A 12228-nucleotide genomic window follows, 5' to 3' on the forward strand; every position below is an offset into this window, starting at 1 on the left:
CTGTGCGACTCTGTGCGACACGCAAGAGCGTCAGCGGCGCGGAGGTTCTCGGTGCGGTCTCGGCGAGATCTCGGCGATTGCTGGTGTGGCCTTGGTGCAGTCTCGGTGCAGTCTCGGCGGTGTCGCGTCGCGTTGCCTCAGGGCTTCCGAGGCGCAGGGCCAACAAGGCAGCAACCCCACCACCACGCCTCCCCTCCACGGCAGATCGGATCACCTGCGGCGCCCCAGATCGAATCCTTCAGGCGCTGCTTCGGACATTTCATCCATTCACATCAGACACAGCAACAAAACGAGGTTCAGAAGAGCCAGCGGTCCCGCCAAGGGAGGGGGTCAAAACTCAGAGTTCAAGCCCAAGCCCGAGCCTGGGGGGAGAGAAGGCTGGTGAGAGAAGGAGGGCGAAAGAGAGGGAGAAAGAGCGAGCAAAGTTGTCTCAAAGAAAGATTACGACGACACCAAAGCGACACAGTACCCACGCCAAACACAAATACATTTAGACAAGCACACGGACAATATACACCGGCAGGTGGAGGTGAGAAAGAGCAAGAGATAGCAGCTGGGAAGCAACTGGGAAGCGGCTGAGAAACAGAGGGCGATGCTTTGGGAAGGGGACAGGTCCGTCCAGGACAACGACATGAGCTGCAAATGCATCTAGCAGGACAGAGCAGGACAAGCACGACACAGTGCCATCATCTTCGACCACCTTGGCCGTTGTCTCGGCGTGTCTGAGGGTAGTCGTTGCGGCCTCGATTTCCACCATTATTGCTGCCTTGGGATCGGTCTGGACCATTCTGCGAGCGGCCGCTGTTGGAACGGTTGAGCGGTTGGCGCGAGCCCGCGCTGGGCGAACGGGCCGATGGTCGCTCCTGACGGTGCGGCGATGGTGATGCCCTGGACCGAGATTCGACGGGCCGGTTGACGCCAGGGCGGCTGGCACCATTGGAGCCACTCGAGCCGTTGGGAGGGTATTTGGGTCGACCGTTGTTGCCATTGTTGTTGCTGTTGCTGCGATCTAGGTTGGTGTTGTTTCCTCGGCTGTTATTGCGACTGAGATTGGCGTTGTTTCCTCGGCTGTTGCTGCGGTCCAGGTTTCCGTTTCCGTTTCCATTGCCGTTGCCACCGCGTTGGCCTTTTCCGGGTGGGAGGGGCATAGGCGTCCTGGGACCCACGGGGCGCCGTCGCTTTCCACGGCGGGAATACAGCACAACGCCCACAATGATGCCAATCAGTAGGAGAACCGAGCCCACGATTATGCCAATGAAGAGATATAGGTTCATGTAGACGCTGCCGAGCTTGATGGCGTTGGTGCCTCCGCCTATGACGGAGGAGCTCAGGGTGTTGGCGGAAGGAGCCTGGCCGGTGCCAACCGAGCCACAGGAGCAAGCCGCGGCCGTCGCGCCAGCGGCCAAAGCGGAGCCTTGGGCCGACGTAGCCAAGCCGATCTGCAAGTTGGTCGAATCGTAAACCGAATAGAACTTGCGAAGGAAGGTATCGCCAAGCACGACTGTGGCAAAGTTGCCGTTGTTGAGGAGCCCAACCACGCAGCTTCCTCCCGAGGGGTAGACATAGTCGCTGCCTGGAGACACAGATAGATACAGATTCGATGGCACAAATGGCGCAGGCCAGTTACGGGCATGTCAGCAGGATGTACGCCCGGTAGAACTGCGGTACGGCCTCACAGCAGGCTGCCTCTCTCGGGAGCCAATGGAGGCTTCGGAAATGCAGCTCAAGTCCTCGTACCTTTGAGCGTGAAGGTCGCGTTCTGGGAGCCAAGGCTGAAAGTCAGGTCGGGCAAGCTTGATGCGATTCCACAGTCAATCCTGCTCTGGCCACCGGTGATCGAGCTGAGGGAAGACCACACGCTGGTGTAGATGGCCTGTGGCAGGCCAATCACGGGTGCGCCCGAGTCAAGGATGGCAAAGTTGCTTCCGCTGGGGATGGTGATGGAGCTGGAGCCGAGCGTGATAGCGCTCATGAGCACACGCCAGTGGTCAGGCTGAGCCGAAAGCGTCGGCGGCAGGACCTGGAGGCTGAGAGAAAGCAGTCGTGATCAGAGCAGTGCCATGCCAGCAATCAATGAGGTGTTGCAGCTGGCAACACAAGATGGGCTCGCAATTCAAGTTAGACTCTGTGGGCCAGACTTGGTCAACCTATTTTGGCAACGACCAGAACCAGAGCCAAGTGTTGCTTCGGTACGCAATGAGTGTCCTTGGGGAGATCCGGAGGTGTATAAGGCCGACATACCATTGCATCGTTCCCATAAAGTGGTTTGGATTGCATCCACCGACGACAAACTCGCCACCGCCGCCGCCGCCGCTGCTGCTGCTGGTACCGATCGCGTCAAGCCAGATGGCAAAGGATGCATTGGCGAAGGATGATCTCATGTTCCAGAACGGGGGCACTTGGCGGATACCGGAAGCTGTTGAGACCAAAACCATTTGATGAGTGGTTGCTGCGCAGTAGTACGATGAAGTGGCCGCGATAGACGGGGCTCACACTCTGCTTGAGCCAATGCTCGCTCATTATCGTCTCGTCTTGTCTGCTCCCTTCAAGCTATCCTGCTTACTCGTGGCGGTCGTGAGTCCGGGGAAAGCCAGTCCCCAGACACCATCCCATTTCGTGGCCCCGCTCGTCATCATGCTGACGAGGTTGGAATCGAGCTGGTTGGCGACGACAACGCTCTGGGGGCTGACGCTGGCGCCGACGCCCGTGAACGTGTCCTGGGCAAGGTATCCAGATAGCGTGCCGGAGCCAAAGGAAACAGTAATCGAGTTGCCGTTGGGGACTTGGTTAAAGCTGGAGGACTTTGTGGGGTCAAAGACGTTGCCGGCGGGGCTGGTTGGGTTGCAGCCGGTGCCGGTGACCCAAAAGTTGGCCGAGCCCGTGTCCAGAATGACGTTGAACTGCTGAGACGGGGTACCGAGGCTGACGGAGATGAGGTACTATGGCGGAACAGAATCCGGAACAGCAATCCGAAGTGTCAGCGAGCAAGTCAGCGAGCAAGTCAGCGAGCAAGTCAGGGGGGAGGGGTCAAGCACTTCCCCAGCTCCTGTGCCAAGGGACACATCGATTACGGCGACAGCATCGACACACGGGCCCTGAGGACAGTACACGGCATTGAAGCGGCTGCGGGAGCACCTACCCCCAGATCAGCATCGTAGTTGATTCCTTGGCCGATCGGCTGAGTCGGAGCAAGGGCAAGCAAGTTGAGGAAGCCAAGAAGCGTTAGTCGGCCACCGGCACAACCACACACGATTTGAACCTCTATGGGTCCTGGGCACTGGGTGGTGCGTTCAGAGCACCCCTCCCGAATTCCCGCCCGGATTGGAGTATCGCTTCGAACATGGTCGGGCGACAGCAAAATCAACGGCAGCAATAATAAGGGCCCAGACACAGAGGCCCAGACCGGACCACGGGCAAGGCAAGGCAGGGCAGGGCGGAGGCGGCCGCTGCCATGACAACACCGGCCATGATCCAGCAGACCGTTCTCGGCAGCTCGACTTACGCCAGACGCAGCAAATATGACGGGGCTGTGCTTGGACTCGGTCTGAGTCTCGGTGTCGGTGTCGGTGTCGGTGTTGGTCTCGGGCTGAGACGGGTCGGGGCTGTGGTTCTGCCGAGCAACGAGCCGAGCTAGGAGCCGCTGGTGCCGAGCATGAATACGGTCGGCAAGAGGCGCATCGCTGGTGCTGGCTCGCTTGATGGGGACAGCGGCGACCCCAGAGGAGTCTCTAGGATGCTTCAGGAACATTGGCCGGCGACAGACGATCCCAGACGCATGCGAGGATCGAGCAGAGGAGCCCAGGAAGCGAAGAAGACCAGAGGGCGGGGGCGGAAAGACCGGGAGCGAAAAGGAAGGGAAAGCCCCTCGGCGACAAGCGAGCGGGCCCATGTGCGCCGACCGACAGCACAGACAAGGCACAGCCGCGCCGAGAGACCGCGCAACTGCGACGCTGCACAGTCTGTTTGTACAGCAACAGCAGAGACTGCGCACTGCCAGCAGCACCACAAGCAGGGGCCGGACAGTGTCGCACAGGTGTAGCCGCGGGCTGCAACCAAGGTGGCTCCGGCACAGCCGCCGACAGAGAGTGTCTCGCGCCACGCACAGGGACTGTCGCGCTCAGCTGCACGCGTCGCTCGGCAGCACACGTTCCCCCACCGGCACCCCGTGCTGTGTCGGGCTGACTCACTGCCGCAACCCTGTCCCTTGTCGCAGGTGCTGTGCGACTTGCTGGAAGCGCGCCCCTCGCCCGGCAGACGCGCACAGCGCAACGCGTGCAGCCGGCTGCGCGAGAACGTCTGCACAGAACCACTCGCTGCCGGGCTTGTCTGTGCGCAGCAGCTGCGGATGCGCATGCGCTGTTTCTGCGACTGGAGGCCGTGGCTCTGGGAATGGCGCCCCAGGCCGATGCTGCGAACGTGTCCGCTGCAGTGGCGAATTCAGTATCATTCGATGATTCATCGAGCGCGAACGTGTCCGGCCCAGTCGATCCACTGCGTTTTGTATTGGCTTCTCGAACGTCAAAAATGAGGGTGGTGTGCGTGTGTGGAAGGAAAAAAAGCGAGGCGACACCATTCCGGATGCAGAGAGGGTTCCGGGCGCCCTCCGAACGGGCTCGTTGTGGCCACCGTGCAGCGGCTTGGTGTCGAGCCGACAGGATCGTCCACCGAGTCCAATCCAAGCGAGACTGACGCGTCCATCGGCGCAATCGCTTTTCAATAAATAGAAGAGAGAGCGACATTTGATCGATTCATGCGTGTCACAGGCCCCAGGCTAGTAGTATCGTTCGCCGTTGTTCGCCTGGTACTGCGCGGGATAGCCCGGGTTGCCCCGACGACCGCCGCCGGTGTTCGCGCGATCCGTTGCGCCGTTGCGGGGCGAGTATGACTGCGGAACGAACGACGGCGACTGGTCGTTGCGGTACGACTGCTGCTCGTATTGGTAGCGTTGATACTGATCGTACTGGTAGGGCTGCGGCTCGTGCTGGTATTGATACTGCCCCGAAGTTGCGTAGCCTTGCGGCGACGTTTCATACCCCGACGAGTACATCTGGCTTGGACTCGCGCTCGAATTGTATCCAGGCTTGATCCGACGGCTGCCGCGGCACCGTTTGAGGCACGACGCTGCGATCGACAGAACGATGATTGCCAGGATGCCGCAGATTCCGATAAACAGATACAGGTTGATGTACCAAGGCCCAATGCGAATATACTGACTTCCACCACCGATGATGAGGTTGGTCAATCCACCAGCCGGATCAGCCGCCTGGCCAGTTCCCGATGCTCCGCATGAGCACGCGTTCGACGACGCTTGAGCGCCTGTGCCAAGGCCCTGTCCGCCAGATGACACCGCCAGGCCAACTTGGAGATTCGTGGTGTCGTAGACGCTGTAGTACTTGCGCAAGAAGGTGTCACCCAAGATGACGTCGGTAAAGGTGCCGACGTTGACAAATCCGAGAATACAGGGCTGAAGCATGGATGAGTCCTGGTAAATGTAGTCCCCCGCTGGAAGGTCCACAAGGGATCATCGATACAGGAGTGAGTAAAGTGTGTACAGCCCGTAGACATCGAGCATTAATGCCCGGCGTGCTTGTTGCAACGAGCGAGCATCACAGCGAGATATCAAGGCCCCTCCGCTTCTCCGTTGTTGCCAAGCCCGGCAACGTCACCCACCACCGGTCTGGCACGGCAATCCAACACGCGGCTACTCACGGGCAAGGGTGAAGGGCGAAGTTCCGAGAATAAAAGTGATGTTGGGCAGGGTGGTAATGACCGAGCAGTCGACCGCGAGCAGGCCGCCGCTCGTTGTTTGTGTTTTGAGCTGAAGCATTGGGATGAGGGCCGAGTAGATCGCACTCGGAAGCCCAACAAATGACGTGCCGGTATCGAGAATGGCATGTCGGTTCGAGACAGGCAGCGTCACGCTCGCGGAGCCCACCGTGATGTTGGGCATGTTGACTCGCCATTGATCTGGGCCCACAGGGCCTGGCACGACCGACATACTGCGGCAGCGAGAATCAAATCGAATCGAAGGGAAGGATGCACAAATGCCATATAGCGCGTTAGTCACTGGAGCCTGGGAATAGCCACCGTCGGATTGAGAACCGCCAGACCGAGAACCGAGCGACCCAAGCATATACAAGGTTGCTGAGGCGCATGCAAGGTTGCCGGAGGATGCACAAGGTTGCCAGAGTATGTACAAGGTTGTTCGAGCATGCAGCAGCACACATATATGGGAAGACACTACCCATACCGCACTGCTTACCACTGCAGCGACCCTGTGAAGTGGTTGGGGTTGCAACCGCCGAGCACCAGCTCTCCGCCGCCGGTTCCCGTGGACCCTGTAGTGTCGAGCCAGAAGGCAAACGTGGAGCTGGAGAATTGCTTGCCGAGATTGATGAATGGTGGAATGGGCAAGCTGGCCAATTCTGACGAACCAGCAAGAAGATTGGATTGATTACCGGTGGGGAGGATAAAGGATCCATGTCAGCGCGCCAGTTGCAAAGGGTACTCCTCAGGGATGCTATCCGCGATGCTGCTCATGTTGCTGCACATAGCGCTGCCCAGGCTCATCCAGCACAGCACAACACAGCACAACACAGCACAGCTTGAGACGACAGGATCGGCGGGCGTGCATCAGTTCCATCAACATACTTGTGCCCGCAGCCAGAGCCGGAAAGGCCATGCCCCAGATGCCGTCCCACGAAGTGCCCGTGCCCATCTGGCCCGCAAGGGTCGAGTCGAGGCTGGTGGCCAGCATAAAGTCCTGTCCGGTCACGGAAAATCCGGACGCCGAGAAGGTATCCTCGGCCAGAAAGCCGACCAAGGCGCCGCTTCCGTACTGGATTTTGACGCTGTCGCCGTTGGGTGTCTTGACATAGGTCGAGGATACTGCAGAGTTGAACTTTTTCACGGCAGCGACTTGAGGCGTGGTCTGTGTCGTGGTGAGCCAGAGGTTGGCGGATCCCGTGTCGAGAATGACGGTGAACTGCTGGGCGGGAGTTCCCATCGAGATGGGAGCCATGTACTGCACAACATCAGAGCCACAGAGGATTCGGATCAGCGAGTGCCAGGTCGGGGGCGTGTGGCAGCAGGCTGCCAGGACCACCAAAGACGAGAAGGCTCACAAGCATGTCATCTCGGCGACGGGCAAGCAAACAGCGGCGGTGGAGGCGGCGGGACATGGCAAGAGCGAAAAGCAGCAAGTGCGCCCAAGGCGGACTGGTGCTGAAGGGGAGATTGAGAACCGGAGACACGGCCAAGGGCAGTGGTGCCCGTGCTGGAACATGACTTCTCCAAGCCCCACAAAAGCTCTCCAGACGGCAGGGATCTTGTGCAAATCCGCATTGCATGTCGGACGGTGTTCTGGTGCAAGAAACCAGAGACCTGAGAAAGGCGATGGCTTTCCAGAAATAGGATGATACTCACAGACATATCACCGGCGTTGATCAGGGTTTGGCCAACAGGCTGGGACAATAATCCAAAGGAGCGTTAGGGGACGCTCATGGGAGATGGATATATCATGGTGAAATATGCAAAAGGCAGCATGATATCCAATCGATTCGGCGAGCGGAAGGGAGGTTCCGAGGAAGTGCGACGGACACAAGAAGGCAGAGACGACGAAAGCGATACTCACGCCGGAGGCAGCAAGGACAAACGAGGACTGGTTGGATGCGCTGCTGTCACTGGAGTAGGCTGGATCATAGCGAGCAGACATGAACAGCGCCTGCGAGTTGAGGCGATCGAGGAGCGGGACCTTTCTGTCGGAAGTGACTCTGGAGAAGGCCGTGACGACCGAATGGTCGGAGGACGCAGCCGCAAGCACGGTGCCGATAGCCAGCGAGACGGCGAGGGGAGCGACGAGGGGTCGGTGCAGACCGGCCATGATGCTGTGTCTGCAGGAGCCGAGGAGACGTGGGATGGAGCGATGGAGCGATGGAGAGATGGAGGGATCAGGAGCAGAGAGAGCAGCGATGGACAAGTCCCAGGCCTTGCCGGAAGGGAGCGATGGACACACCGCCAAGGCGGTCTCGTGCCTGGCGCCGTGGAGGCAACCTTGGGCTGGGAGCGGCTGTGGGCGCCGGGGGAGGTCTGGAAACCTTGTGTTTGTTTGTGGGGCGGGGCATGGCGAGACGGCCAGCGAGACGGACAGCGAGACGGCCAGCGAGACGGACAGCGAGACGGCCAGCGAGACGGCCAGCGAGACGGCCAGCGAGACGGCCAGCGAGACGGGTGTCACATGTACGGAGCGCGTTGCACAGACAGGGTTGCACAGCGTGCCTCGCCGAGAGAGTGCGGCACCGAGAGCCCACAGAGAGCGCACAGAGAACCCACAGAGGTGGCAAAGTGTTCACCCTTTTGCCGAAGGGGCGGGTCGTCGTTTTCTCCTTCTCTTCCCTTCTGCCCTCTGCCCCTTCTGTCCCTCTGCCACTTCTCCCACCTCTCCTGCTGCAATGACTCAGACCGACGACCAAGCCGTGCCCATTCTGCGCAACACCCAGAAGCACGATGTCCCTGAAAACTGGCCGCTCTCGCTCCTCGACGCCGACCAACTCCCCAAATTCGACGCCTTCAAGGCAAAGGCCAGGGCCCTTCTCGGCTCTCCCGAAACCAACGACCGCCACGAGCTCGAGTCCAAGTGGATGTCGGATCTGATCATCGTCAAGTACATGCGGGCCACCAAGTACAACCTTGATTACTCCCGTGCGTATCCGCACCATGCCCATCCCCGTCCGGCTCGCGCCCTTGCGTATCGCCAGCGATTCATGCGCCCTCGGCTTATTGACTGGAATGTGCTCTGTATCGCATGCCTGTGCACTCGCCATCCCCGGCTATCCTCGGCCACCCTCTCCCTAACATGCTCCTGGCATTCGTGTGACTCGCCCAGTGACCCGCTTGGAAGCCACCCTTCTGTGGAGACGTGAAAGCAAGCCCGAGTCCATGGATCCGAGCGATGTTGCCGGCGCTGCTGCGTGTGGACGCTCCTACTTCTGCGGTAGGTCACCCATGGAGCCAACGGCGCACCAACTCAGGGCCCCGCGAAACCAGTCAGCCAGTGGGACTCTTCCTCCAATCACATGCGGGCTGTGTCGCAGATTCATGAGCCCGAATCATGCTCGCTGCTCATGCTCTCTGTTTCGCCACAGGATTCGATCTCAACGGCCGCCCACTCCTGTTCCTGGTTCCCCGCAACAGCGATGGCTCCAAGAACTACGACGAGCAGCTCAAATTTGTCATCTACAATCTCGAGAAGGCCACCCGCATGTTTGAACACGGCGTTTCCCAGGTCGACATCATCATCGACTATGCCAACATGAGCATGTCCAACTCGGTTCCGCTCAGCGTCTCGCGACAGTTCCTGCAGATCCTTGGCGACCACTACCCCGAGGTATGCCCCTGGGCTGTTTCCGGTCTCTGGATCTGCGCATCGCTCGAGTATTCGCCTCAGTCGGCCACTTTTTCGTCTCCGCAAGCTCGTGGCTGCTTGAGACTGTCATCCAACACGATGAATCTTGTTCAGCGTCGAGCGGGCTCGGCCACATGTGAATCGCTAACTCGCTGTCCTTGCCCTCCGTCGGTCAACAATGCTCCACAATCCCATTGCGTCGCGGTCCTGCGATCAAGACTCTGGGTCTGGGTTTCTTTGTCCAAGCCAGGTGCAGTGTTGCTTTCCAGGATGTGAATCGTGCATGAGTGCGGTGACGATCGTGATGCTTCGCGGGCTATCTTTTTAACGCCTCTACTCGGCTCTCTCGATTCGCTGCAGCTGGTATCTCTCAGTCTTTTGGAACGTACGTCGACCGGCCCGATTCGCGTGTTGCTCCACCACAGACTCTGCGTTCGGATAGCCGTTTGTTGTTTGTTGCCCTCCCATTCACTATACACCATGCACCATGCACCATGCACCATGCACCATGCACCATGCACCATGCACCATGCACCATGCACCATGCACCATGCACCATGCACCATGCACCATGCACCATGCACCATGCACCATGCACCATGCACCATGCTTTCACCAACAATCCTCGCTTGCTGCTGACTTTCCATCGCCATCGCAGTTGATCAGTCCGTTTATCGACCCCGTCACCAAGGCCAAGATCCATTTTGTGGAAGAAAAAGTCAAAGACGACAAGTCGTCGACAACGCTCACCCGCTACATCGCCCCAGAGCAGCTGATGGTCGAGTACGGCGGCACCTGCCCATACCAGTTTGTGTTCGACACTTACTGGAAGCACTTTTCGCTTGTTTAACGGAAGAAGCGGGATGTCCCGTCGTTAGAGATTTCTTTGGATGCGAATACACACCTATCCATCCTCTACAACGACACTGCGCCGCATCATTATTTCCGCACTGCTGTGTTGTGCCGAGTCGCAGCCCTTGAATGTGTCCAAGGGTCTGGCACCGAGCCCCGAAGTGATCAGCACCCATGGCGTCTTTGGACACCTCTCTCCATGAGTTTGCTGATGGGCAGCTCGCAATCCTCCTTGGAGCCTCGGCACACTGCCTCAGCACACTGCCGCACGTGTCCGGCCACATGGTGAGATTCGGTAGAGCACAATATATTCAGATCTCAAGTACAAAGAGGCGAGAGCAGCAGATGAATGGCAGAAACGACCGGCTGATCGAGATGCCGGGCTAGTCGAGATACCGAGGCATTCCCGTCCTCAAACCGCTGCACACTAAATGATGATAATTTGGCCAAGGCATTGCACGCTCGCGCTGCGGCCTACACCCGAAACTGGCCGGAGCGCTTAGTGGTTGGCAGCCGTGGTGTTGGGGCACTTTTGGTTGTAGCTGTTGGTGATGGTCTGGTTGCCAAGACTGACAACAGCTGTTTTGTAGCAGCTGTCAGGATGGAGGCAGCAAGAGTCAGTCGGACGAGCGGACAGAGAGCCGTTCCTGTGTGCAAGCCGTGGGCCCCTTGAGGATACATGTATTGGAGGACAGCAACGCGAATGTGACTTGCCTAGTGCAAATGAAATCTCGTCGGTCGACATGATAGGAGCTGTTCCAGATCATGGGCGTCCAAAGCTTCTCGATGTCCTCGACGATCTGAACGCCACAGTAGTTGTTGGTGGTTGGGTCATGCATGCACAAGGGGTTGGTGGCGGGCATGAGCAGACGGGTGATGGTGGCGTTATAGGCCGACTGATCGAGGCCGGCAAACTCGGACATGTAGCTGTGGATGAGCTTGGGACACTGGAGTAGCATGATGCCAGCGGGCGAGTCAATGTCAGTGGATAAACAAGCGTCAGTGGATGAACCGGTATCGTCAGAGAAATGCCAGCCAGCGGACATCGATGTGATGGACAGGGTGAAATGGGAATGCACAAATCAGTGTTGCCACAGACTCGTCAGACTCCTTGTTGGATGGTCACAGAGTGCCAGCACTCTGATAGAGCCTTCGGCAGAGTCTGTTCGCCCAGGTCGAACCGATCAAGCAATGTTGGCTGGAAGGTGCATCCACACCGCTCGCGCAGACCCACCTTCTTGTAGAGCATGATATACTCATCCTTGATGCCGTTGTAGCAGGTTGCATTCTTGCAGAGCTGGCCGTTGAAGTTGATAACGATCATGTTGAGCTTGCTCTCGAGATCGCTGACGATTTGCTTGTCATACACCATGGTGGTGGATGCCTCGACCACCAGATCGCCGAGGGCTTTCTGGCTGACGTTGCAATCCTATGCAACCCATGGACACGACAGGCGGAGGGGGGGGGAATGACGTTTTGCTGGTCAATATCAACGTTATGGCTGTGAGACGGATGGCGGATTCCCACAGCACGGCCCACGAATACCCGTAACTCACCTTGATGGTTGTCCAGACCGTACGGGTCAGTTGGTCGGTGCATTCCATACCAAAGATTGGAATCAAAGCCGGAACGATCTCGTCGTCCCACACAATTTCGAGGATATTTGCGGGCTGGTGCTTGCTGGGGGCTGCAAGAGTCAGAGTGGTCACTATGGCGACGAGCGAGAGCACAGCGGGGAGTCTCATGACGTCGAGAAAGCAACGGTAGGAGGGGGGGTCGAGCGAATGGAGTTTGGAGGTGGGGCTGGGCCAAATGGAACAGGCAAGGGGTCTTTCTCTGATACCGACTGCTTCCCTGCGAATGCCATATCGGGCTTTTATGGGGTCGCGGTGCACTGCCTCTGACTGCCCGGGCCATCGCTTCGCTCCATTTCTGCTCGGCGCCATTTCCCGCCCGGACGTGTGTTTGGATTG

General features: G+C 58.6%; 4 protein-coding genes across 4 annotated transcripts; 1 reads left to right on the forward strand and 3 right to left on the reverse strand.

Moving 5' to 3' along the window:
• Nucleotides 1-632: 632 nt before the first annotated feature.
• BJ171DRAFT_309315 (aspartic peptidase domain-containing protein) lies at nt 633-3840 on the reverse strand. The gene is made up of 6 exons (XM_053107068.1): nt 3503-3840; nt 3140-3178; nt 2564-2939; nt 2242-2416; nt 1738-2027; nt 633-1573 (listed from the first exon to the last, which is right to left on the reverse strand). The coding sequence occupies exons 1-6, from the start codon at nt 3746-3748 to the stop codon at nt 687-689; spliced, it is 2013 nt and encodes a 670-aa protein (XP_052969018.1). The 5' UTR covers nt 3749-3840; the 3' UTR covers nt 633-686.
• A 606-nt stretch (nt 3841-4446) lies between these two features.
• BJ171DRAFT_495213 (aspartic peptidase domain-containing protein) lies at nt 4447-8007 on the reverse strand. The gene is made up of 6 exons (XM_053110095.1): nt 7634-8007; nt 7426-7464; nt 6652-7024; nt 6263-6425; nt 5710-5999; nt 4447-5502 (listed from the first exon to the last, which is right to left on the reverse strand). Exons 1-6 carry the CDS (start codon nt 7880-7882, stop codon nt 4772-4774), a joined length of 1845 nt encoding a protein of 614 aa, XP_052969019.1. The 5' UTR covers nt 7883-8007; the 3' UTR covers nt 4447-4771.
• Nucleotides 8008-8387: 380 nt separating this feature from the next.
• On the forward strand, nt 8388-10454 carry BJ171DRAFT_495217 (CRAL-TRIO domain-containing protein). Its single transcript, XM_053110096.1, has 6 exons — nt 8388-8700; nt 8885-8992; nt 9144-9385; nt 9622-9653; nt 9764-9788; nt 10062-10454. Exons 1-6 carry the CDS (start codon nt 8451-8453, stop codon nt 10251-10253), a joined length of 849 nt encoding a protein of 282 aa, XP_052969020.1. The 5' UTR covers nt 8388-8450; the 3' UTR covers nt 10254-10454.
• A 300-nt stretch (nt 10455-10754) lies between these two features.
• Nucleotides 10755-12000, reverse strand: BJ171DRAFT_566309 (uncharacterized protein; the record flags this gene model as incomplete). Its single annotated transcript, XM_053113399.1, has 4 exons — nt 10755-10834; nt 10935-11202; nt 11490-11684; nt 11812-12000. 4 exons carry the CDS (start codon nt 11998-12000, stop codon nt 10755-10757), a joined length of 732 nt encoding a protein of 243 aa, XP_052969021.1.
• Between the last annotated feature and the right edge of the window lie 228 nt (nt 12001-12228).

The sequence above is a fragment of the Polychytrium aggregatum genome, assembly GCF_025602895.1.
Source record: "Polychytrium aggregatum strain JEL109 chromosome Unknown BJ171scaffold_9, whole genome shotgun sequence".
NCBI classification, from domain to species: Eukaryota; Fungi; Chytridiomycota; class Chytridiomycetes; order Polychytriales; genus Polychytrium; species Polychytrium aggregatum.

Coding starts and splice junctions, on each gene's coding strand:
- BJ171DRAFT_309315 (XM_053107068.1), bottom strand. CDS start 3,748: ATGTTCCTGAAGCATCCTAGAGACTCCTCTGGGGTCGCCGCTGTCCCC. Junction 3,179..3,502: donor TCATATTTGCTGCGTCTGGC/GTAAGTCGAGCT, acceptor GCTCCGACTCAG/CCGATCGGCCAAGGAATCAA. Junction 1,574..1,737: donor CGCGACCTTCACGCTCAAAG/GTACGAGGACTT, acceptor CTGTGTCTCCAG/GCAGCGACTATGTCTACCCC.
- BJ171DRAFT_495217 (XM_053110096.1), top strand. CDS start 8,451: ATGACTCAGACCGACGACCAAGCCGTGCCCATTCTGCGCAACACCCAG. Junction 8,993..9,143: donor TGGACGCTCCTACTTCTGCG/GTAGGTCACCCA, acceptor GTTTCGCCACAG/GATTCGATCTCAACGGCCGC. Junction 9,789..10,061: donor ATCTCTCAGTCTTTTGGAAC/GTACGTCGACCG, acceptor TCGCCATCGCAG/TTGATCAGTCCGTTTATCGA.
- BJ171DRAFT_495213 (XM_053110095.1), bottom strand. CDS start 7,882: ATGGCCGGTCTGCACCGACCCCTCGTCGCTCCCCTCGCCGTCTCGCTG. Junction 7,025..7,425: donor TCAACGCCGGTGATATGTCT/GTGAGTATCATC, acceptor GATGTTGTGCAG/TACATGGCTCCCATCTCGAT. Junction 6,426..6,651: donor GGCTCTGGCTGCGGGCACAA/GTATGTTGATGG, acceptor CTGGTTCGTCAG/AATTGGCCAGCTTGCCCATT.